Source organism: Epinephelus lanceolatus, chromosome 19, assembly GCF_041903045.1.
Source record: "Epinephelus lanceolatus isolate andai-2023 chromosome 19, ASM4190304v1, whole genome shotgun sequence".
In the NCBI taxonomy this organism is placed as follows: Eukaryota; Metazoa; Chordata; class Actinopteri; order Perciformes; family Serranidae; genus Epinephelus; species Epinephelus lanceolatus.
This window is the reverse complement of record NC_135752.1, coordinates 12,576,763-12,599,932: the sequence shown is the minus strand read 5'-3', so window position 1 is coordinate 12,599,932 and position 23,170 is coordinate 12,576,763. Positions and strand designations below refer to the sequence as shown.

At 41.4% G+C, this 23,170-nt stretch overlaps 1 protein-coding gene across 1 annotated transcript; it reads right to left on the bottom strand.

Moving 5' to 3' along the window:
* Nucleotides 1-391: 391 nt before the first annotated feature.
* On the bottom strand, nucleotides 392-21,238 carry map1b (microtubule-associated protein 1B). The gene is made up of 7 exons (XM_033646819.2): nucleotides 20,814-21,238; nucleotides 18,648-18,749; nucleotides 10,060-10,142; nucleotides 9,052-9,192; nucleotides 3,571-8,743; nucleotides 3,228-3,466; nucleotides 392-2,796 (listed from the first exon to the last, which is right to left on the bottom strand). The coding sequence occupies exons 1-7, from the start codon at nucleotides 20,995-20,997 to the stop codon at nucleotides 2,641-2,643; spliced, it is 6,078 nt and encodes a 2,025-aa protein (XP_033502710.2). The 5' UTR covers nucleotides 20,998-21,238; the 3' UTR covers nucleotides 392-2,640.
* Nucleotides 21,239-23,170: the final 1,932 nt, after the last annotated feature.

Sequence of the window (23,170 nt, the reverse complement as noted above, 5' to 3'; positions counted from 1 at the left end):
CTCAATTTATTCTTACAAAACCAATGACATTCCCAACAGCCTCATGTGTGCTTTGTGTTTGGTGTTATTTTGCAAATGTTAGCATGCTAATGTGCTAAACTAAGATGGAGAACATAAACACTACACCTGCTAAACATCAGTGTGTTAGCACTGTTATTTTGAGAATGTTAGCATGCTGACATTAGCTTTAGCTCAAACCATTGTATAGGCTAACAAAGCTGTAGAGAAAACATGTGACATCTTTTTGCGTGTCAACATTATTTTTATAAAGTAGAGGCTATTTATTAAAAGCCTTTTTTCCCCAAATATCCCTGCAGTCTGAATATAATATCAAAGGAAATAACAGGCTTAAATAAATAAATAGGTTTTAAAAAGACAAATACACAAATTCTTATTTTTCACAACAAATTTTATTGTGGTTGTTTTTGAATGTTTGTTCTTTAGTAGTGGTTCCTCTTACGTGAGATTTGCCATATGGGTAGAGGAAATATTGCACACAAACATCAGAAAGCACTAAGGAATACTTTCACTTCAAACTAATTGCTATAAGTTACATATGAGTTTGGGAAAGGGGCAGAGAGGATGCAAGATCACAAGACAAATATACCACACAGCTGCAGACAAACATTATTAAAGTTGTCCCAAGAGAAAGATAAGGAGAAAAAGGCAGAGATAAATAGACAGAGAGAGAAAAAGAGAGGAAGTGCAGAGAAAGAAGACAGAGAAAAGAGAAATGTCAGTTCAAGAGAAAAATGTCAGTTCAGAGATTGTAGGCTTGTTGTTGGTAATGGTGTTGGTTTAAGGTTCCCCTGCAGGAAAACTGGTTTGTGGTGGTATTGTGAACACCTGGCGTCATTTCAGAAATATCTGGTGAGCTTCGTGAGTGGATGGAATAGTCCAAAGTACCAAAGCCTGTTATTGTCAAGTTGTGATTTGTTAACTGTTTTTCCAGAAGGTGGCCTGTCAGAGTTGATCTGTGGCCTCTGTACTGTTAGTTTGGTTGTGTCATGTATATGGTTAAAGTGTCTAGTTTTTGTTTCACATACTTTCATCTAAAACACACAAGTCACTCACTCTCACCTCTGTGTGCAGACCCTCTTAAGACTCTGCCTCTGCTGGAAACTGCTACCTTTTCATCCCGGCTTAAGAGGAGAAACTCTTGTCTCAAGATATTTTCAGCTCCAAAAAAGCTCTTGTCAGCCTGAAAATCAGCTTTATATCAATACAGTGCTGTAGGCGATCACTGAAGTTACTGTAGTATACAATGTCATGGCACAACTTGCAAAAATCATAAAATGCTCCTTATATTTATTTTTCAGCCTAGCCCTGCTGTTCTTAATGCAAGTCAGAGCAAAATCCCCATAAAAAAAGAGAAAAATCCTAACATATCATGCATGTCTTCCAACCACTCCATCGGCCACAAAGCTATTTATAATTATAGTACAATGCTTTAGAAAAACAAGACATTTTAAGGTTTATGAAAATATCCTGCCTCACCAGCTCTACAATGGGAAAAGGCTAGCTCCCCCATAGCTCAATGATTACATAAAAAACGGGTCTAGTTCAAGTTCAAGTTCAAGTAATAACAAATAATAAATAAGATCTGATTTTTCTTTTTTATAACTTAAAATCTGTAAATAAAACAGACAATTTGCAATAAAAGGCGATCCTCTACAAAGCATTGTGGAAATAGATACGATTTTACACATGCACACAGCATTCTGATGCATTTCCTTTTGTACATGTGTAAAAGACTATCTGAACAATCAAGCATAATAAATTATATTTAACATAATAAATTAATATTCACACATCAGCAGCAACATAAACCCAATTTAAAACATCCATTTCAAACCAAATTAAACCCAGCTGTCTTGAAAACAAAAGGCTTCAAAATGGTAGGGGCTCTTCGTCTTGCCCTTTATGAATATGAGTTCAGACATCATGCTAATCAGTGTTGAGTATCCTTCGAGTTAATTCATATCATCATTCAACTATGTAACCAGTTAACAGTCCTTTTTGGGGTTGACCTGTAGATTTACTGTGCCTGCCCACTCTTCTGCTTGTTGCACCGGTTCTTATACATTCATTTTGACTCTCTAAGGCAATAACAGAAAACATCTTGTTTTATCCTTTGGTGTGGATAACAGCCATTATTCAATAATATACCATGTGCAGGGTTGTTTTGTTCCTTAACAGCAGTTAAACTGATTAAAAGCTTTCATGTAATTTGATATGGGGATGCAGTAGAAACTCAATACATCAACAACAACATCATTATTTGATCTGTATGAGATTGGTTTAATTGGACGATGATGGCTTGACTAGTTTCGACTTCCAATTTTCTCCTAGCACCATCCATTTATGCCAAAAAATTCAGATAGCATCTTGAGGATGTCAAGGATGTCTTACTTTAGAAAACATTGTCTTTTGCATGGAGCCCCTCAAAGCTAATTTGTATTGGTGTTAGTCCTCATTGCAGATATTTATTTTTTCAGGGTTAAGTACACAAGAAGTAGCAATTTAGCATATAAGTGTTTAAGTGTCTGCTTAGGTTTTATGCTACGTGGATTTCTTTCACAGATAATGATCCCTCTCGTTATCACTTACTAGGCCTTTCTAGTCTGTTGCTGAACAGGCCTACATCTCTATCTTACAAGCTGGAAAGGATTCATCCTGCATGACGACAGTGCTGCTGCTGGCCAGGACCATGATGTTGAGCTCTTGCTGCTTGTCGTGGGTCTCCTGGTACCACTCCCTCATCACGTCAGTGTCATGGGTTGGAATCAGAGTGACCTGACACCAGAGAGGAGGGAAGTGTCTAAGCTAAAGCATTCAGAAAGTTCAAGATTCATCCTGACAACTGAAATTATCTTTCTCTTTCTGTCTCTTCTTCCCTTATGATGTTTGCACACAAAGTTCAGCTATAATACTGGCAGATTTTAACAAAGAAATAAAGATGTCGATATTTATTTATGTCCTATAAATGTATGGATTTATTCATAACCAATAAATCTGTTCAATATAATCTATATGCATTCAAACTATTCTGGCACCCTGAAATTGGGGTGTCGGCATCAATAAAAAGCTTAAATTCAAGCTCAATTCAGTTGTAGCCTCACTGTCTTAATTTAAAAAACAAATAACATATGGTATATTACAGATACAGATACTTTTACAGTATCACATTATTACGTATAATTGTCATATTAATACTTGAAACTTACCTGCATATTATTTCCCCATTGGGCCTTTCCTTCGAGAAGAGCATCAAGGACAGCTCTGCTGGGCTCCTGAGCTGTCTGATCATTGCCACTGACCACATAGTAAGAGGAGCGCACCCGCTTAAAGAACTCAGCATCCACATTCTTGGCATTGCAGTGATTGGGGATGTAAACCAAATCCATGTACATGGGAGGACAGTTGGGCAGAGATGCCCCACCTGATGCCTTTCCACTGTTAGTACCTGAAAGAGACAAAACCTTTACCTTTGAAAAAACTCTCAATACATATGAGAAATTATGTGTAGCAGTGAAGTGATCCAAATTATGATAATGAGTAAGTACTCACCTGATGTGGCACTTTTTACACCTCTGGATGCAGAGGTATTGGTTGCATTTTTGGCATCTTTCCCTTCTCCGACACTCTTCTTTGGAGAGGAAGTCTTGGAGTCTTTCACTTTTGATAGAGCACTCTTCCTGGCTGGCGAGGAAGACTTTTTCAAGAGCTTTTTCTTCTTGGCCTTTTCTCCCCCATCTGTATTAGCATTGTGGAGGTTTTCTTCAGCCTTGAGGGCTTCTGGATCCACCATGCAGACATCATGGTGGCCTGAAGATGGAGCAGAGTCCCTGAGTGCCGCCGGAGGAGGATCAGCATGTCTGTAGGTCAGCGTTCTGTCAGTGGGCAGAGTCTCAGAGTCATCTTCAGAATCAATGTTAGCATCTGCTGTAATGGAAGGGCACTCCTCCGTCCCTGGTGGAACATCTGAATCAGTCTGGGAGGGGGCAGATTCACTGATGGATGTAGGTGGGGTCTCCTCACACTGCTTGACAGAGAGCTTACCTCCTGGAGGTGGGGGCCCTCCTCCTGACTTAGCCAGAGGCTTCTCCTCATCCATAGCATTCTCTTCATTGATGAAGTATTCTAGAGGGTTGGGGTTGATGAAAGATGGGGACAATTCTGTCCTGGGGTGACGATACTCACATGAAGTGACTAGGCAGAGGTCGACATCTGTCTTAGATGGAGCAGAGGGGCTCTTCTTGGTGGAGTCTGGGTCCTTGGAGCCACAAGCAGAATTGTAATGACACGGATCAGAGGAGAGAGGTAGATATGATGGTAGGGGAACTTTGGGGCTCACAGGGGATTTTGCCTCAGGTGTGGAATCCTCACATTTAAAGGGATTAGTCTCCTTTGCTGGGGAAATGGTCTCTTCTTTTGAAAAGGTAAAAGACGATGATGGGGAAGGAGCTTTGGGAGGTGAGGGTGACTTGTCGTATTTCTGCTGTGTGTCAGATTTATTAGTAATGCTCTCTACAGATGGTGAAACTGGGCTGATACTGTCTTTAGCTGGAGGACCTCCTAGCACTGGGGATGGCTCATTGGAATGGGGTGAGTGGGTGAGAGAGGATGCCTTTGGAGTGACTGGAGACTTATCTGTCTGCTCAGCCACGGCATTAAGTATTTCTGTCATCTGGCATGGGGTTGTAACAGAGGGAGTGGACTGAGATGCATCTGATGGGGTTGCAGAGGTTGCAAGGACTGAATCGTTCTCTTCAGAAAGAAAAGGCTTCTCCACTGGAGAAGCCCGGTCTTCAGATGGTCTTCCATTCTTTCCATCTGAGGGACTGTAGTCAACCTCAGTTGGGCCATTCTCTGTAGCACGTGAGCTGCTTCCCACTGATGGGTGCTCCGGAGATTGCTTACTGAAGTCCAGGGCTAAGGAGTGGTCAGGGGACTCCTGGCCAAACTCGATTGACATGGTGGAGTGCTCTGGGGATTTTGTGTCCTGTGTTCTGCTTTTTGTCTTTGGTGAGATGTCTGGAGAGATAGACATGGGCCTTGGGCTGTCTTCTTTGGATGGAGATCCCTCAGCCTCATGGAAGGTGGTCGGGGTCTGAACCACGGAGACAGACAAAGAGTCATCTACTTCTGTTGAGTGAGGAGAGCCTACTTCAGCATGAAGGGAAGGAGAGTCAGTGGTGGGTTCCGGCAATGAGCTGGTGGCCAGCGAGGCGGTGGATGCTGACGCTAAATGTGAAAATGTATCTTCTGCTACCACCTCCTCCAGAGGAGTTCCAGATTTGTCTGATGTGGTGCCCTCTGAAATTGACATTTTACTCTCTTCCTTGAAAGCTGTGAAAAGATTAGTGTCTGATTCAGGTTTGGTCATTGGTCCTGAGGACAAAATGGAATCTCCAGTTTTCTTATGATCTATATCAAAGAATGACTTGTCCTTCTTCGTTGGGGAATCAGAGTCAGTTGGGGGTGGGCTTTTTGGAGATAACATTGCCCTCTCTACAGGGGAGGAACTTCCTGTTTCTTGCCCATTAGGTTCTGGAGTAACTCTATTGGAGGTGTCCTCTTTATCACTTGTCACCTCCACAATTACCGGACCCTGTGCTTCATCTTCTGACATAGGTGGTAGAGCACCTGCTTTCTCATCTACTGGTGACTGATAGTAAGGTGTGTGACCAGAGGACTGAGGTGAGTTAGCTCCTTCCAGTGTCTTATCATCTGGGCTGAGGGAGGGATCCACTGTTGCCCTGGCGCCTGCCAGCGTCGTGGACAGCTCTATTGGAGCAGCAAACAATGTTGGAGAATCAAACTGGTCCTTGCGGTCTACTGAGGGAGAACGTATAAGAGGTGTTGTTGTGGAAGTTGAACTGAGTCTAGCTGAATCTATGTCAAACTTGTCACATGGCTCTTGAGCTGTTGAAAATCCTTCAGCTTTCCCTGTGGAGAGAAACCCTTTACCAAATTTATCCTCTTCTAGTGATGATGGGGGAGATATCGTGGAAGCGGAGTGGCTGTAGTCCTGGCCTTCTGTGACATCACTCTGAGTGTGATCCAACCCTGCCATACCCTGAAGTGGAGACAGTTTCTTCCTATCAAACTCCCCAGATGTTGATGTCCCAAACTTGCCAACATCTGGTGAAGGAGACTCATCATTGGTGTTTTCATCACTCATTAGGTCCCTAGGAGTCAACATCTCATCCATGGGAGTAGGCACACTGGATATCTCCATGGTGGACTGAGTGTGGCCAGAGGTGACGGTGTAATCCTCAGGGGGTTCATCTCTGTTCTCGTCATCCGAGGCTGTTGAACTCTCTAAGCCAACTGGAACGATTTCGTCATGGATAGATGCAGCCGGGGAAACAGGTGAGGACACTTTGGGTGATGCTGATACAAACAGACTATGTTTCTTTGTTTCTGCCTCACATACATATGGAACTTCTACATTTTTATTAGTTATATCATCGTTGCCTTCAACACTATCTGCTGCTTTGACTTCAACATTTCTGTCTTGGTGTTCATCTTCACTGGGTGTAAGCTTATCTTTATCTGGTTCCACTGTCTGTGGCTCATAAACTTCTTCTGTCTCTCCCTTCTCTTCATAATCCCCTCCCTCTGATGTCTCCTCCATTACAGTGCCTTCATCTTCAAACTTCTCACTGACGCTGCCATTGAGTTTTTCTTTAATAACTTGTTCTTCTGGTGTCTCTCCATTGTCTCCTTCAGCCTCTGTTGTGGTTATACCCTCATCCACAGACTCTAATGCCTCAGGTGATTCTTTGGTTTGTATTATTTCTTCATGGTGGATCAACACAGGCTCTTCTTCCTTAATATGTTGCACAGTTGCATCATCCTCCACCAACTCTTCAGCTCTAAGCTCCTCAAAGTCCTTAGTGAGGTCCTCTGGTGTGGACATAAGAGATCTTACTACTTCTAGATCATCTACAACAGCTGCTGCACTAGCTGCAAGTTCGCCACTATCCACCTTTGTCTCCTTCTTTGTCACCTTTGGCTTTCCTTTCTCTTTTAACTTTGACGGGACTCCTGCGTCTTTCTTTGAAGCACTGTCTTTTTTCAGGGGCTTTGGTTTTGGTGCTAGACTCTTTTCTTCACCCGCAGCGGATGTCTTTTTTATGTCCTTCAAGGGCCTTTTGACATCTTTCTTTTCTTCCTTCTTCTCCTTCATAGGTGAGTCCCTTCTTATATCCTTTTTTATAACTTTCTTTGCCTCCTCTTTCTTTACTTTTTCCTCCTTTTTAATGTCCTGTTTGGGTGCATCATCTTTCTTTGCTACTTCTTTCTTTGCTTCCTTTTTCTTTTCCACAGACACTTTGGTCTCCTTTTTAACAATCCTTTCAACTTTGGGTTTTATTTCAGACTTCTTTTTTTCTGGAGTTTCATTTTGGGCTGTTTGCTCTGACTTGGCTTTTGATTCTTTCTCGGGTGCCTTTGCCTTGTCCTTTTTCAGCGGGGCCTTTTCTTTTTTCTCAGTCTTTTGTGTTTTTTCATGAGATGCTTCTGCATCTGCCTTTGCCTTTTCTGGTGCTTCCTCCTTTGAATCTTTCCTGATGCTTTTGCTTGGTGATGGCTTTGGGGTAGACTTAAGGCTCTCTTTGCTGTCTGTTCTGTGTTTCATCTTAGCTTGCTTTAGAGTTGGCGTTGACGGCATATTAGAAGACATCGTTTTTTGAGTGACAACTGGCTGCTTCAGAAAGTCCAAGTGCTTTAGCTTTTCTAAACCTTCAAAGACGTGATGCTGGGTGGCATTTCCAGGAAAGAGAACACGCACAACCTTGTCTGAGGGATTTGCAGGGTGCCACACAATGAGTGAAGAGATAGATGTCAGGTAAGAGATGGGGAACTCAGATTCTTTTCCATTTGGCAGCAGAATGGAGCCGGTGTCTTTTTCACTACCTGTCCACTGCTTCATAAAGTGCTGCATCTCCTTGCTGTTCTTTGATGGATTAAGCACATACATCTCAAGCTTTCCAACACCCATTTTCTGGAAAAGTATGAGTGGTTCTATAGTGTTTCCAACAGGCCTTTGCAAAGGCTCTAACCTCAAGTTTAGCTTGGTGAGGAACTGCTGAGTGAATGCTGCCTCCTCAACAGTCTTCCGCACTCTGTAGTTAGGCTCTGGGTTATCCAGGTTTTCAGGAAAATTCACAAACACAATACCAATATCTGGAGAAATCATGTTCTTCACCCAGTCGCTGTTAGCTGTCGATCCCTGTGACTGTTCCTCCTCAAGTTCTGCAACCTTCCTCTGCAGCATGCTATTGATACCTGGCAGGTTGTCGTCACCAATGTGGGTCATGAGGATGGAGTCAACCCGGTCCAGGTGTCTCACCAGCTTCCAGAAGCATGACTTCCTGTCTGAGCCACCGTTGATAAGCATGTTGAAGCCATTGACAGCAAAGAGAGCAGAGTCACCGCAACCAGCAGGGAAAATGTAACAGCATGGTTTGGAGAGTTTGAGGAATCCACCTGAGGTTGGTGGTTCTAACATGTCAAAAGGAGATGGGATCTCTACTGATTCAGATAAATACTCTGTAAACTCCGAGAGGCCCTCCATTTCAGGGAGTATGAGAGTGGAGTTAAGTTTCATGTTAATGAAGTCCTGCAGGTTGTGTTTGTCCAAGTTGGAGTTTTTCCACTCGCCATGTTCAGGGCAGGAGAGTGTGAGGTTGGCTTTGTTTGCTGGGTGAATAGTGCTGAGCAATTCACCAATCTGTGCATGAAAAAAATAAATGGCTTCAATTTTTTATATACCTGAGTCAAAATTGAAATTAATTGTGCTCTGAAATCACACTTTCAGTATGTGTAACCTATACGTACCTGTACAGTGGGAATGTCAGTACGTTTTAAGTCTATTATGTAATGCTAGAATGAAAGCTTACAGAGCGGGCAACCACCATGCATTTTTTAATTTAATGAAAGGATTTTGCTGACAAAATATAATTTTGTTGTTCCAGAAAAAATACTATGAAAGTCTTCCACCAATATAAAACATCAAAACTGACCTAAAATTTGGCTCACCTCTTGGTCAGTGAATATGTCTATGAAGTTGAAGAAAGAGAAAGATCCAGACTGAAGAATCAGCTCCCCGCTGTTTTCAGAGCATTGTCCTGAGAGAACCAGAAGCTTGTGTCTGGCTGTGTCAGAGATCATCAAACGAACCTGAAGAATAAACAGATAATAAGTTAAAGAAACACTGAAAAAAGCATGTATGACACTTAAGAAATAAAGACACAAGTGATTAATTTATTGGAACTGCTGAGGAATACAATGCAATAATAATATTACTTGCTACAGAAACTGGAAATACAGAACCTTGCTGCTGCAGCAATCAGCTTAATGATTTAGTGCATTTGAAATATCACCAGTTCCACGTCACTCAAATCCATTAGCTAATTAGCTGACTTGTTTACTCTGCTAAGTTTCTTTTATCCCTCTATCTCTTTCCTCTCCCCCTCTTTTTCGTTGGTTCTTTTTTTTTCTACTTCAGCAACATCAGCTGTTCTAGGCAGCTGGCCAGGTCAATCCTGCTGCGCTGTGAGATATTATTAATGCACAGTTGACTGCAGACATAGCTGGGGGGTAGAGGCAATGCTGAAAAGGAGCAGTGACAAGAGAAAATCTTGTGTCATCTGTGCTCCTGACCCTCATCTGTCTTTCTTTCCATCAAAATGTAGCTAAAGATGTACTGCAGTAACAAAAGGTAAAAGGCTGCACTTGTTATTCGTCGCAGTAAATAGTCTTGTCCCTTGAGCTCCTAATTGCTCCCTTTTTTTAAATTCCAACCAACAGTAACAGCAGCAGTTCCTATTAAGAGGGTGGATAATTGGCTAAACATGGTGGACAGTCATGGCTGAATAATAATCCTTTTCAACCTGTAATTGCTTTATAAATGTGCATTTACTTGATGTATTTTGGAATCATCCCTCCTTAATAAGGATGGAAGATAAAACACCAAGTTACAGAAAGACTAAGGAAGAGGTTATAATTATATAAGAGATTGTCAACAACATTTATAGCTCATTTTACCTCAGTACTGACTGCATCATCTGAAGGGTTGATAAGCACCACTGTCTCCAGGACATTACTTTTATGATGAAGAATTCTCTGCCCTGCAAAAAAAAGGAAAATAGTTAGAAATTAAAGCACAAAATGTCCAAAATCTGAAAATGTGGATTTAGTGTCACACAACATGAAGAAAACCATCTTTCAAGCTGAAAGGAGGACATTTTTGGCAGTTTGGCTTGGAAAAATGATTAATTTAGTTTCAAAATATTTGCTGATTCATTTTCTGTTGATTGACTGATCAATTTTTATCAACTAATCATTTCAGCTCTACTTGACTTCTGACCACAGACTGTATTAAAAAAATTGACATAGCCACAGTGATGTCAGCCATTGGTTTTTGGACTCCCGTTTTGAAGCCTCAAGTTTAATATTTTGGCCGTTGCCATTGGTTTTTTTTGGAGCCAGACTTGACGATATTTCAATGAGAGAGTGGAGCTGTGGAGGAGCAAAGGGGAGATCTGACTGTAGCAGCGCCCCACAGAGAGCCTGTCACTCAACTGTCTGTGCCCTTAAATATCTGTACCTTTCAGCCTTAATGAAATGTAAATAGATAAGTAAGGTTGAAATTAAACCCTGTAAAGTTGTTATGACTTTTGAAATTAGCTACAGAGACCAAAACTGTTTTTTGTACCAGGCTGTAAACATGTATATTTTTGGGCACTGTAACAAAAGAGTCTATGGGGACAAACTGGCTGGACTGGACTGACAGTTTTAAGTAAAGATTTTAGGGGGGACACAGGAGACATGTCCCCCTCAATATTTAGAACATGTGCTTTGTCCCGCCCAATAAAAACATGCGGTAGCAAAGGACTTTTATTTTGACAAAATTAAAGTCATTAACACCATAAATTTTGCAAATAAGGCAAAAAATGGTGACTACAAACTCACCAGAATGTGGGAAATTAAATGTTTGAAGCTTAAAACTCCCCGTTTCATATATTTTCCTCCTTATTCTCTAAACAAAACACAGGTTACTCTCTTGCTTCTGTCAAACAATATAGACAAGACATAATTATTATTTGTTCTCTCCAGTAACATTTTCACCTCATAAGACAGAGCTGGTACACAGAAAATTAACAGTGGGGTGTGACAGGCTCATAATCAATCATCCTAGGTTTTGGATGATTGATTATGATAATGACTTTGTCCCCACTGTTTGTGTCTCTGTGTGTATTAGGGGGGTTATCCTTCGGTCCAGCTGACGAGACAGGGTATCTCTAACATCATTATTCATCCCAACATATCAGGCTGTACTCAACTCAATCAGTCTTTGTTTCTTCCCCTTGTTATCTCATTTCTTTTTTGAAGAATTAATGAATTCCCCTGCAGCCAACTGACAGACTGTTTTTATTTTGCTAATTTGGATTAATTTCCGCTGTTAAAACCAAAGGAAATTGTACCACTAACATCCTGAGAATAAGACAAACAGGAATATGTTCTCCGTTAGGTCCAGAGGGCAGTCAGGTGCTGCCTGACTATAAGCTTTATATTCAGGAGACAGAGTATACCTTGTCTCCAGAGACAAGATACCGCAGCAGCTATCTGGCTGCTGGGCCGATTCCTCCATATATATTTCATACAGCAGATTCTCATTATGGAGCACACAGCCATTAACCCTGCCGCCTTCTCCCACAGGGCTGTCACTCCACATGGAAGAGCTCTTTCATTCACTGCTGTTAATAGTGAACTGGCTCCTATAAAGTACATTACTATTAGCTTATAATATTCTGGGGGGTTCAGTGATGGTAGAAATAATGACTCTTTCTCTACATGTCAACCCTTTACCAGTTCCAATGTTGCACTCCATTTGTTTTAGTTGCCTGAAGGGAATAATATTTCTAGTGTGACTTTGATTTTGAGCTTTTATATAAATTCAGTATCATGGCAGATGCTTAAATGACAAAAATAACAATTATTTTCTTCTCATTTTTTTGGCAGGGTTGGGGGGTAGATGTTTTTTTTGCAATTCTTTTCTGCAAGTTTTGGATTGAAATATTTTGTTGATGCCTCCTTTACTTTCAATTGTTTAATCACATTTAATTCAGATCTATAAACAGAAGGCTAAAAACTAAGGTACTACATGCTAGCAAGCACCTGAGGGGAATCAGGTGGCGGCTGATTTTTTGCTACTTTACTGGAAAGCCAAATAATTGCTTCCAGGATAAGACAGCATAAGACTGAAATATCTATGTTTGAAGCATCTTAGCATGTGAGTCTGTCTACATGTTTTCAATTTCATTTTCCTTTAAAACTATATAGTTAAGTCGAATTACCGTAATGACAGTATACTTTCACCATTGGCAACTGTAGGTCTGTTGAATGGATTGCTATGAAATTTGACATTTGTTCTTTTGAGTGAAATGGCTAGAGAACTTCTAGATGAATTACTGTGAAATTTGGCATGGACATTTTTTGATCCCCAGACATACCACAGGCACCATTAGCAGGTCCACGTCTGTGCTAAACTGGTCTAATTAGTAAGTGTTTGTCATGCTAACATGCTAAACCATGCCTATAAATACAGCCTCAGAGAGCAGCTAGCATGGCTGTAGACTCCCTTGTTGTTCTAGGTTGAAGTGACGTGTAATTCTATTTGAGCATTTTACTTAGCTTTACATAGCTCACTTATGCTCAATGTTAGGCATAGATGGAGCCTTCTGTCAGTATTTTGTGTTCATTTCATCCATATTTGCGCATGTTTTCTGAAAGCTTACCAACAAAATGGAGCAGTACCACCAAACACTGTGGCGGCAGTGTAGTTCAAGCAAGATACCAACATTTTAAGGTGAACAGGTCTTTGCAGTGATGAGCCTGTGACTGTAATGATTTAATATCTGATATTTGCCGATTTAATTTTTGCACATTTGTCCAAAACATGTGAAGATGTTTGTGATTGACTTCAAGATTCAGCTTAACCGACATACAATATGAGACCACAAAATAAAAGTCAGTGTTTAACCTAATGATATCCATGAGACCAAAATGTCATGTCTTGATTTTTGATCCTTTGCATGTGCATTACATTAGCAGGTTGAAGCAGAGATTTGTGTCAGTCTAATACCACCATCATCAAAATCCCAGTTGACTGTGGGAGAAACCAGCTTCACTCAGCTTTGTTCTGAAGAGGCAGCAGTCTTAAACTGATGACCGAAGCGCCTCCATAAGAACAAGAGACTGAGGAAACAGTTTCCAGTGGTGTGTGAAATGAGAGAACAATCAATCATGGAAGTCTATCGTTCATCCTGTCATGCTATTGTACACAAGCCATTGTTAATGTAAAGTGGAGCATTTTTCTTTGTCTCTCTGTGGGTTACGCCCTGCTCACTGGCATTTTATGTGATGAGGCAGAAATTACAGTAGCCCGTACATGTTAAGGACTAGTGAAGCACAAGGCAGCCACCATCACCACCACCATCACACTGGCAAATTGCTGTGTGTCTAAGCCAGCTCATCAAAAAATGACAGATTGTGCACTGGGGCTTGCTTGACCCTGACAATTACCTTGATCGATATAAAAATCCTCGATGCCCAGTGCGTCTCTGTCTCAGCGGGAGGCGAGGTAATGTGACATGCACCACTGAGCATTCTCCTTCTGGCTTAATAGAAAGTGCAAGACTGGTATAGCCTGGCTGCCACAGATTGAACCAGACGGGGGAACATCAATGTGGATGGCACCGTACCAGAAATAGATCAGTGGAACAACTAAATTCAGCACCTCCTTCCATTTAGCATCAGAAAAAGACCTCACACGAAAGAATTATAAATGTATGTCCTCAGGTGGATGCCCTGTCTGTGTCGCACCTTTTCCCCTCCTGTTGTTTCGTTTTTCACCGCAACACAATAATTGACCATGATGACTTTGAGCTGCAAAGATGGGGGCACACCCCTGGGCGCAGTTTTCAATGTCACTTGTCCCCGTGTCCCCACACAACAGGATTAAAAAGGGAACTGGTGTACGTAATATGTCTGGGCATGGAGCTAATGACACTGCCACTGCTGTTAAGCAGGCTGACTCACAGAAGAGTCAATCACCTGTGTCGTAGTATTGATGCCTCCAAATAACATTCAGTTTCAGCTTCTCTACAGCTTTTATCTTAAGAAATAAGCTTGTCAAATTACACGACAACCTGGTAGGAGAAGGACAATAATTATGTCTGCCCACCACCTGTTTCTTTCTCAATTCCTCCAGCTATGAATGTAAAGGGTAATGCAGCTTAGTAGATGCATGACTGATCAATCAGTCTGTTGATTTACAGCTATTGAATCGACCACCCGGGATCATCGGTTTAACAGATGTCGAGAGAACCCAGGATCGTATTCACCAAAAACGTCAAGAGGATCTTTATCTCAGACAAATTCATTTGGGAAAGTCAACACAATTCTTAATTACTATTGATCGTGAGCTGCAATGTTGTCTTCAACAATCTCACAAGGAGGGTTTTGAGTGGATTTGTGGTTTAGAGAGAGCCTTTTTAGACTTCAGCGCTGTCTGCAGTGAAGGCAGAGTGCTGGGAAATCTATATGTAACCAGGAGTATTATATATCCATCAGGGAGACACCAGGGGGTCTCCTGTCTTGCCCTTGTTTTCCTCTTTTCCCTTCCTCCTTCCTGTTGGGTCCAGGCTTCCTATGTATGAACACGGTGTGATGGATGATGTATCATCTGTCAGGCAGACAGATAATCACATTCATCTTCCTCTGCCTGATACCATCTGCTGGTTTGTGTTTTCCTGTAAGCACTGCGCACTAAACAATAAATGCACCACAAGCTAAAGGGTAAACATTAAAAATGTATTCACAACGATTATAAAGTTATATCTAAATTATAGATATGGTCAGCAGATCAGCATCCTCATCAACCTTTATCCTGAAACATGCACTTATTGTTTGATTGATGTTTTGCACAAGTTCACAGAGTTAAAGCAGGGGTAGGCAGTTTTATTTTGGCGTCATTGGGCAGAAATCCAATAAAAACCTTTGAGCATATTGAAATTCAAGTGATCTGAGAGAGATGTAGGGTTCTGCACCTCCTCTTGGCTCTGTTGTCAGGCTTTAGATAATCTAGCCCATGACAGGAGACTTTGGTCAATCAAAGTCCATTGCAGAGAGAGGGCGTTCCTATTGGCTGCTCAATAAATGCAGACGCGTGAGCACATCCCTTCAGATGGTGAAAGCCTGATTCAATGTTGGATAATCCTGCAGAGAAAGTTGCTTTTTCAGCATTGGCAACAACTGCCACCACTGCAAAGCGACCCCAAAAAAGGAAGACAGAAGAAAAAAAATACAGTCTAACAATAAACATTATAAAACATGTCAGTAGCAGCAAGGCATTTTATAGATGGAGGGAAAATGTTTCCAATAGTTTAGCCTTCTGCTAACCACAGCCAAAGTCTAACGTCTACAGCTAATTCTAGCTCATGTTTATGTACCTAGCTAGAGCCTCAAATCACAGTTTGTCCTCCGACTCACTCCCTACCGCTGCAGTCCACCTTACTGGGAGGAGAGTGGGCAGCAGCCGCAGAGACTGACCCTTAACCAGTGGGTGCAGCAACTCAAATTCAGCCAGCACCGGGGGACTGGATAGTCCTGAATCTGTTGCTGCCGTCACACAGTTTAGACCTGGCGCTGGCGCTGGCCACCAACCAACTGCAACCACTGAATTTGAGCCGCTACAGCTGCTGACTGAAGGTCTGTCCTCAGCAGAGCAGTCCACACATCGATGTATGGGAAACACTGTGTGCATACGCCCATGCTTGTCTGGTGGGAGGGGCTTAGGACAGAGAGGGGGGAACTGCAAGAGGAGGGCGTAGTATCAAATTCTGACGTTTCTTTGCTCTCTGCACATACCAGCTTTAAAGAAATAGCTCTATGTTTTGAGAACTATGCTTATTTGCTTTCTTGGTAAGAGTTAGATAATAAGGTTGATACTATACTCTTATCTTTCCATTAAATATAAAGCTACAGCCAGCAGCCAGTTAGCTTAGCTTAGCATAAACATTCGGACCACGAGGAAACAGCAGGTCTGACCCTGTCCAAAGGTAACAAAATCTATTCACTCAGAGTGGTAACTTCTTCTTTAAAACTTTGGGAAGTTACTGCTCCTGGCCAAGAAATACTGTGGCACATAACCCTCATAAAACCCCAGAACTATTTTTATACTTCACTGTTTTGTGTTGTTGTTCTTGTATAGATTAATAAAACGAGATTTAACATGTTGATTAGTGAGCTTCGGAGACGCTGGCAGGCGGATTTTGTTACCTTCGGACAAAGCCAGGCCAGATGTTTTATCTTTTCGCTAAGCTAAGCTAAGCTAAGCAGCGGCTGGCTGCAGATTTATATTAGCAAATTTATATTAGAGTACAATATTAAGCTTCTCATCTAACTCTCAGAGAAAAAAGTATATATGTCTTAGTATAATGAATTGTCAAAGTATTGATTTAAAGCTGTTTTTGTGTGTCACACAGTGATGCAAGGGTAATACCCAAGTTAAGAATTTAACTACACTTCTATGAATGAAAAAAAGAGAATTAATGCCGGGAAACTGCCCTTAACAAACAATAAAGCTCTGTAAACATTTCTAGGAAGCCTTTCATAATGCAGTACGTGTATTAAAAGTTCAAAAGACAATGAAAATCCTTCCCTTGAGAAATAACACCAGGCAAATAGCCTGAGGCCCAGAATATAAGAGAAAAATAGTATTCCAGTTTTACTACTTATGCAGCATTATCTCTCATAGTCTTGGCCTCATTAATTCACTGATCAGAACTGCATTTCTGTTTCTGTGTCGCATCCATCTTCACCTCATTCTTTCCTCCTAACCTATTCCCTTTTTTGTCTTTTTTCCTCACCCCACCTCCCCTCCCTCCCTTACTCCCTTGTTTACTCTTCTCTCATCCTCTTTCTCTTCACAGCCATTCCCCTCACCCTCTCTGTTCCCCTCCCTGCTTTATTTTCATGGACAGACACTTGCCACTGGGGATTCTACACTGCTAATTACTCCCAAATCAACTGCGCATCTCGTACTGGGTTGCAAGGCAACAGCACACATGGAGGAAGAAGGGGAGAAGAAAGGAGGATGGTAAAATGGTAAAAACAAGGTTGGATGAAAGGGAGTGGGGGGGTTTGGAGTCTGTTTGAATGCTATCATAGATAAATCTCCATGTTTTACCTCCCTCTCAACCTATTGTGTTTCACCTCTGTAAGCCTAATTCTGAGATTTGATATCACTGCATCAAAATAAATCACCTGATTTAGTCTGCAGCAGCAGTTGTTGGCTGGATCAATCTATGATGAGGTATGAAGCCCTGCTGGTCATATCCAATATGGAGCGGTGCCAAGCAGAGGCTTTAACTGCTGCTGCCTGTCAAGGCCATACTGCCCACTGACAGACCACATGTCCTGCCTCACTGGATCTCTTCCATCTTTACAGCCTCCACCTCACCTTGCAAATAATATAGCTATAAAAGCACCATGCAACAAAATGCTGAGAGGGTGTATCCAGGGAAAGGCAATAAAACCCCTCTGCTTAGTGTACTGCAAGGAAGTTATAGCTGACAGTGTACGCTGCTGAAAAGTGCAGCGTTGGAATGTCAGGTATAGTTTACAATACACAAGTATTTTCATTTGCTTAATATTGTTTTCTATTTTTTGACAACTGTACATATTTTGTAGGTTATTTTTCATACAAAACAAATGTAGCTTTTAAAATGACATCCATTTTTGGAGAAAAAAAACATCTTTCTCTTATTAAGGACTTTAAGTTTAATATTCTTGTAAAAAGTGGAAAAAATTTAGTGGGATTTTTTTTAACTAATTTCAACATTTTCTAACATCATTTTTTTTTTCTAAATTCTAGTGCTGCAACTATTTTGTCTCATTTCAAGAAACAGACATACATTTCTAGAATATTTTAAAACTAAACATTTAAATTAAAAAAAAAAGAATCACCTAAACCAACTACAACAATGCTGCTCATGTATCATACATCAGTGATAATAATCTTGCAATATATTAGCGTTGTCATGATACTAGAGTCTCTAATTTTCATACAGTACCTCGAAAAATATCAATATCTAATGCTATTTTTGATACCATGTGGAAAAAATGAGGTCATAAAATGTAAAATTTCAAAGCTATAACATGAAAACACTGACTTCAATTTCCTTAGCTAGTATCCGAGAACAGCAGAACGACTTTAGTAAACATGCAAGAAAACACAGCTGGTGCTGGAGTAGTGCATCAGTACTGCGGAAAATAACTTTTGGAAGCATTTCAAATGTTCAGGATTGATATGTATTGACAAATAAACATTTTTACCAACAATACAGTATATACAAAACATATTCTACATAAGTTTACTTTGAATTCTTTTAAGTTTACTTGGAGTATTTTTACATCATTGTAGTATTACTTTACTAAAGAAAATGATCTGCATAGGAAAAGAGTGTGTCTCAGATGTGTTAAGGATGCAACTGAATTTGTTAGAAACATATTAAAGCATAATTAGACTGTGAAATGATCAGTGAATATGTCTTTTAATCCAAGTTTACCTCTGACATCTGCAGAGAAACGAGCCGAGTGCCTGGAGACAAACAGCTTGAGTTCCTGATCCAGATTGCAGTCAGTGAGGTTGGTGTCCCATGAGCGGATGCCTGCAAGATAAACACACACAAAAGAAATCAACAAGGAAATAAAAAAAGGAGGAAGAAAGAAAGAGGCCAATGAAGAAAACCATATGTTAACGGTGCTGTCTGAAAATGAATCAATGCGCACGGCAGACAACACACAGGGAACTTGGCAACAGGTCTATAACAAATGTGCAAAGTCTCACCCTCACCCACACACGAATCTCACTGATCCTTTGCGTCCAGTTGACTGGAAAATCTCACAGGGAATATGTATAGACTTGTTACTGGTTTGGCGTGGGAAAAGAAATCTATAATAGGAAATATCTATAGCCCTGTTTCTATTTTGCCATGGGCCTCAACAGCCTCATCTGAGCTGAGTCATGATGGTATCATCCTCTCTCCATGATCATGCAGAGTAAAGGCCTAACATAGGCCTCCGTGAAGTTACAGATGACATGAAGTGGGAATGGAGATAAAAGGGGTTTAAAGTGGTTTTATGTGGGGTAAAGTGCACACAAAAGGTGGACATGAAAGTTTATTTTACTCACAATAATATTATGTTCATAGGATATTACAACAGAGGGCTTAAACTGAAAGCAAAGGGTGTGGCTTTATTATGAAAGCATTAAAGACTGACATGCGCAACAGCGGTGAAGATGACAATTACATGTCACAATTTATTACAAAGTACATTTTAAGAATGTATGAATAAAATAGATAGTCACAAATAAAAGAAAAGTCAACCACAAGAAGTTGTGATGCAATCAAAACCTCCTGAACTGCTAGAAATGTCCACTTGTATTGATTTTTTCCAAGGTCAGTCGTAAACTTTTGGTCTCAAGATGTGACACAGCAAGGGCCAACATAATACTCTATCAAATTAACATAATAATTAAAAAATAAACTGTGACTCTGACAGGTTAAACTCCCAGGTGATGCTAAAATCAGGTGATCTCCAGAGGTAAACACTTCTGATCTGCTTCCTTCCTCCTGCCTCACTTGGTTTCACACCCACATAGTAACTGCGCCATATTCTCCTCTTCCTCCTCCCCCTCCTCCTCCTCCTCCTCCTCCTCTCACACAAACAGTGCACTCAGGCCAGAGAGCCAAACCACTACAGCAGCTGTGGCATTTCTGAAACGCCCTGCATGCTCAGTCTGAAGAGCGTTCCTTGTGGCTTTCCGTAGGGACCGCAGTGCGGACCGAGCCACGCCCACCAGCCGGTGAGAGATGAGAGAGCTGGATGCGGGATGATGATGATGGTGACTGATGATGATGGAGAAATGTTCCCACAACATTAAAGGGGGATTTAATCTATTACTATTCCGTTATTGTTACCCAGCAGCCATTTCAGCCTTAACGCAGCGTCTTTATTCAGCTCTGTCAGAGACGCTTTCTAACATCGCAGCACAAGCTGAGGGAAAAGCTGCTGCTATAAACCCCCGTTGTCTCTTCCTGACTGCAAACTGATGCGTGGGACCCTCCGCTCTCATGAAACAAAAGCCTGACGCACCTGAATAAAAAAGCCCTGGCAAGATGCTGCGGGAGAGATAAATGCAGCGGCACCGGAGCCAAAGAAATGTGATACGCTGCATTATTGACGCATAGTCCAGATTTAATGCTGAATCATTGCTGGCAGCTTTATTAGAGGACCTGGCCCACGTGTGTGGATGACAACAATTGGGCCTAGTGACATTAATATGATAATTATACTGAACTAAACTGCCCCTAAATACAGTGGGTGGGCGGTAAGGGTGCGGGTTATCAAAGGATGTGAGGAGACTGGATTTGGCCTCATGTTATGAGGATGTTAAAGGGAGGGGCTGTTCAGTATCCCCAATTATAAACTGCATCACCTCTAGTTCAAATATTTACCCAATAACTAAGGGTCAAATATTGTTAATAAACCATTAGTATGCGTAATTTGCTCAAGCGTAATACCGTGCGTAAATTCCTGGTACAAATAGGTGCATCAGCAGCTTACATGACTTTTACAGCGATAAGAATTAACTTATTTACAAAACATCTCTGGTGAAGTTAAGTTCAGCTCTGGGTGGCCTACACCCACCTCACAAAGCTCCATCTTACCTTTCTCTATGTCCGCAATGGCACACTTGAGGTGATCCTCCGTTACGATCTCCCCGATAACCACCAACAAGTAAAATTTGCTGTCGTTGAAGTGCTGCGAGGGGCTTGAGGATGTCGGAGACGCCCCGGTGTTGCTTTGGCCGCCTAAAGTCTCCATTTCTGCAGATTCTACCAGGGTGGCCATCCTCTCTCCTCTGTCTCTCTTTCTCTCTCTCTCTATCTCCCGTATAGGCGCGCAGGATCCCAATAGCAGCCTCCTCCCTTTATTCGCTGCAGAGCACCGGAGTGGTCTCCAGACATGCAAGTGGAGCCTTGATAGGAGTGGCCCTAGCTTTTTATACCAGCAGACATTGTGTCATATTCGGTAACCGGGGAGAGAAGAGGGCGCCGGGGTTTTTTCGCACACTCACTCCACATCTGATGTCATCCGCAACGAATCAAACGCCTCCGGAAGTCACTGAGATTCGATGCTTTGTATTGTACATAATCATCAGTGCTGGACATCTCAGTACTACTTGTTACTCCATACAAATACAAGTTTGATGTGGTGTGGAGCACTTAAACCACTGTAACCAAGAGCTCTCTTTAAATAAACACTTGATTTAAAGATTCATTCTCTGGTTTAAAGAGGTCTGCAGAGTGTACTTTAGCATGCTCTGCTTGGGAAAAGCTTCATAGATGATTCTTGTGCTACTCTTCATATTCTCTTTTTTTATTTCAAAGACTGAATCAAAAACTACAACTGGGAGGCCCTGAAAATAGGCACTATACCCTACATAAAGAGGAGCAGGAGGATTGTGAGACTGCTGACACCTGAAACAAGACTTGTCTGCAGTGATTCTGCAAAAACTGCAAATGTTGACTCATTATTTTTGTATAGATATTATCTCCTGGATAAAGTAGTAGGTAACATATCATCTGTCTTCTACAAGTCGACTGACTAAATTGCTACTGTACTCCCATTAAGTGCTCATGGATGAATAACTGAAAGGGCCTACCCCCCTGACATCACCTGCAAAATGTCACTCATATTATCACATACCAACCAGAAAAAGATTCAAAAAGACCACAAAGGGATGTAAATGAACTGCAAAGAGACTAAAAATAACCACAGAAGGAGGCAAAACAACCATAAGAAACACAAAATGACAGCAAAGACACACAAAACAATAAAACAGACACACAATTACTTCAAAGAGACACAAAACAACTACAAAGAAGCACAGCAAGACCACGAAATGACCATAGAGAAATGCCAAACAACCACAGAGAGCTTCAAAATGACAAAAATATGCACAGTGACTACAAAGAGATGCAATAAACAACAACAACAACAACAACAACAACAACAACAACAACAAAGAAATCAGACTATAGGACTAGACCAGGGGTTGGCAACCTGCAGCTCCAGAGCCGCGTGCCAATCTTTAGCCGCTCTCCAGTGGGTCCCTGTGGCTCGGACAGAAAATTATATGGAAATGAAAAATCTTTTCTTTTTTTTACATTTTAATTTTCATTTATTGTTGTAAGCCTAAAGTGATTCTTACATTCTTCAACTGTAAAAATGCGTAGCCTATACACAGATTTAAAAAATGTTTTAACATTTTGTCGACTAAAATATGCATCATACATCTGGCCTAAAGCCTTTTTCCTCTAAAAACATCACTAGTGATGGCTACAGTAGTCTTGAGTGTCCCTAGCTAGGCTAACTGTGGATTCCAAATCCAAAAAGGGAAAAATCTCAAGGGAAAATAGAGAATTTAATAGTGCATGGACAAATTTGTTTGTTTTGATCGGCAACACTGCAAAGTTAAAGTACCAAATAATTATCAATTAACTCAGTGGTCCAGGTGTGATAATGAGTGTCTTCAGAGAGAGTGAGGGGGAACTGCGCTAGCGAGAGACCTGGGGACAGCACCTGGGTTTTCGCTCTGTGAACCTGACCGCCGACTACCTCCAGTTTTGTGTTTTGTTATTTGTTTTGACCAACACTTTTATAAAAATTTGAACAATATCTGTCTGCCACGACATCGCCTGGGCTGGCCGCTCGTGGGGAGCCTTGTCCGAGCTCGCCTCTGTTGCTGTTTAGAGGTAAGCCCCGCGCACAACCCCACCGCCAGCCGGCCATGTGTCTTCTCTGCACACTCTATGTTAGAGAATGAAGTTGCCTAGACACGACCTGAATCAAACTATCAGTCATTCTCGTAACACTATGCAATACTTTTATTGAATACTGCCCAGCACACAGCAACAACATCAGTCCTCAACATGTGCCTATGGCTAACCCCGCTGCTCCAGCACATGTCTCCCAGTCAGTCCAGTTTTAAACCAAAAACTCAGGCAGTGTCCATCTCCTT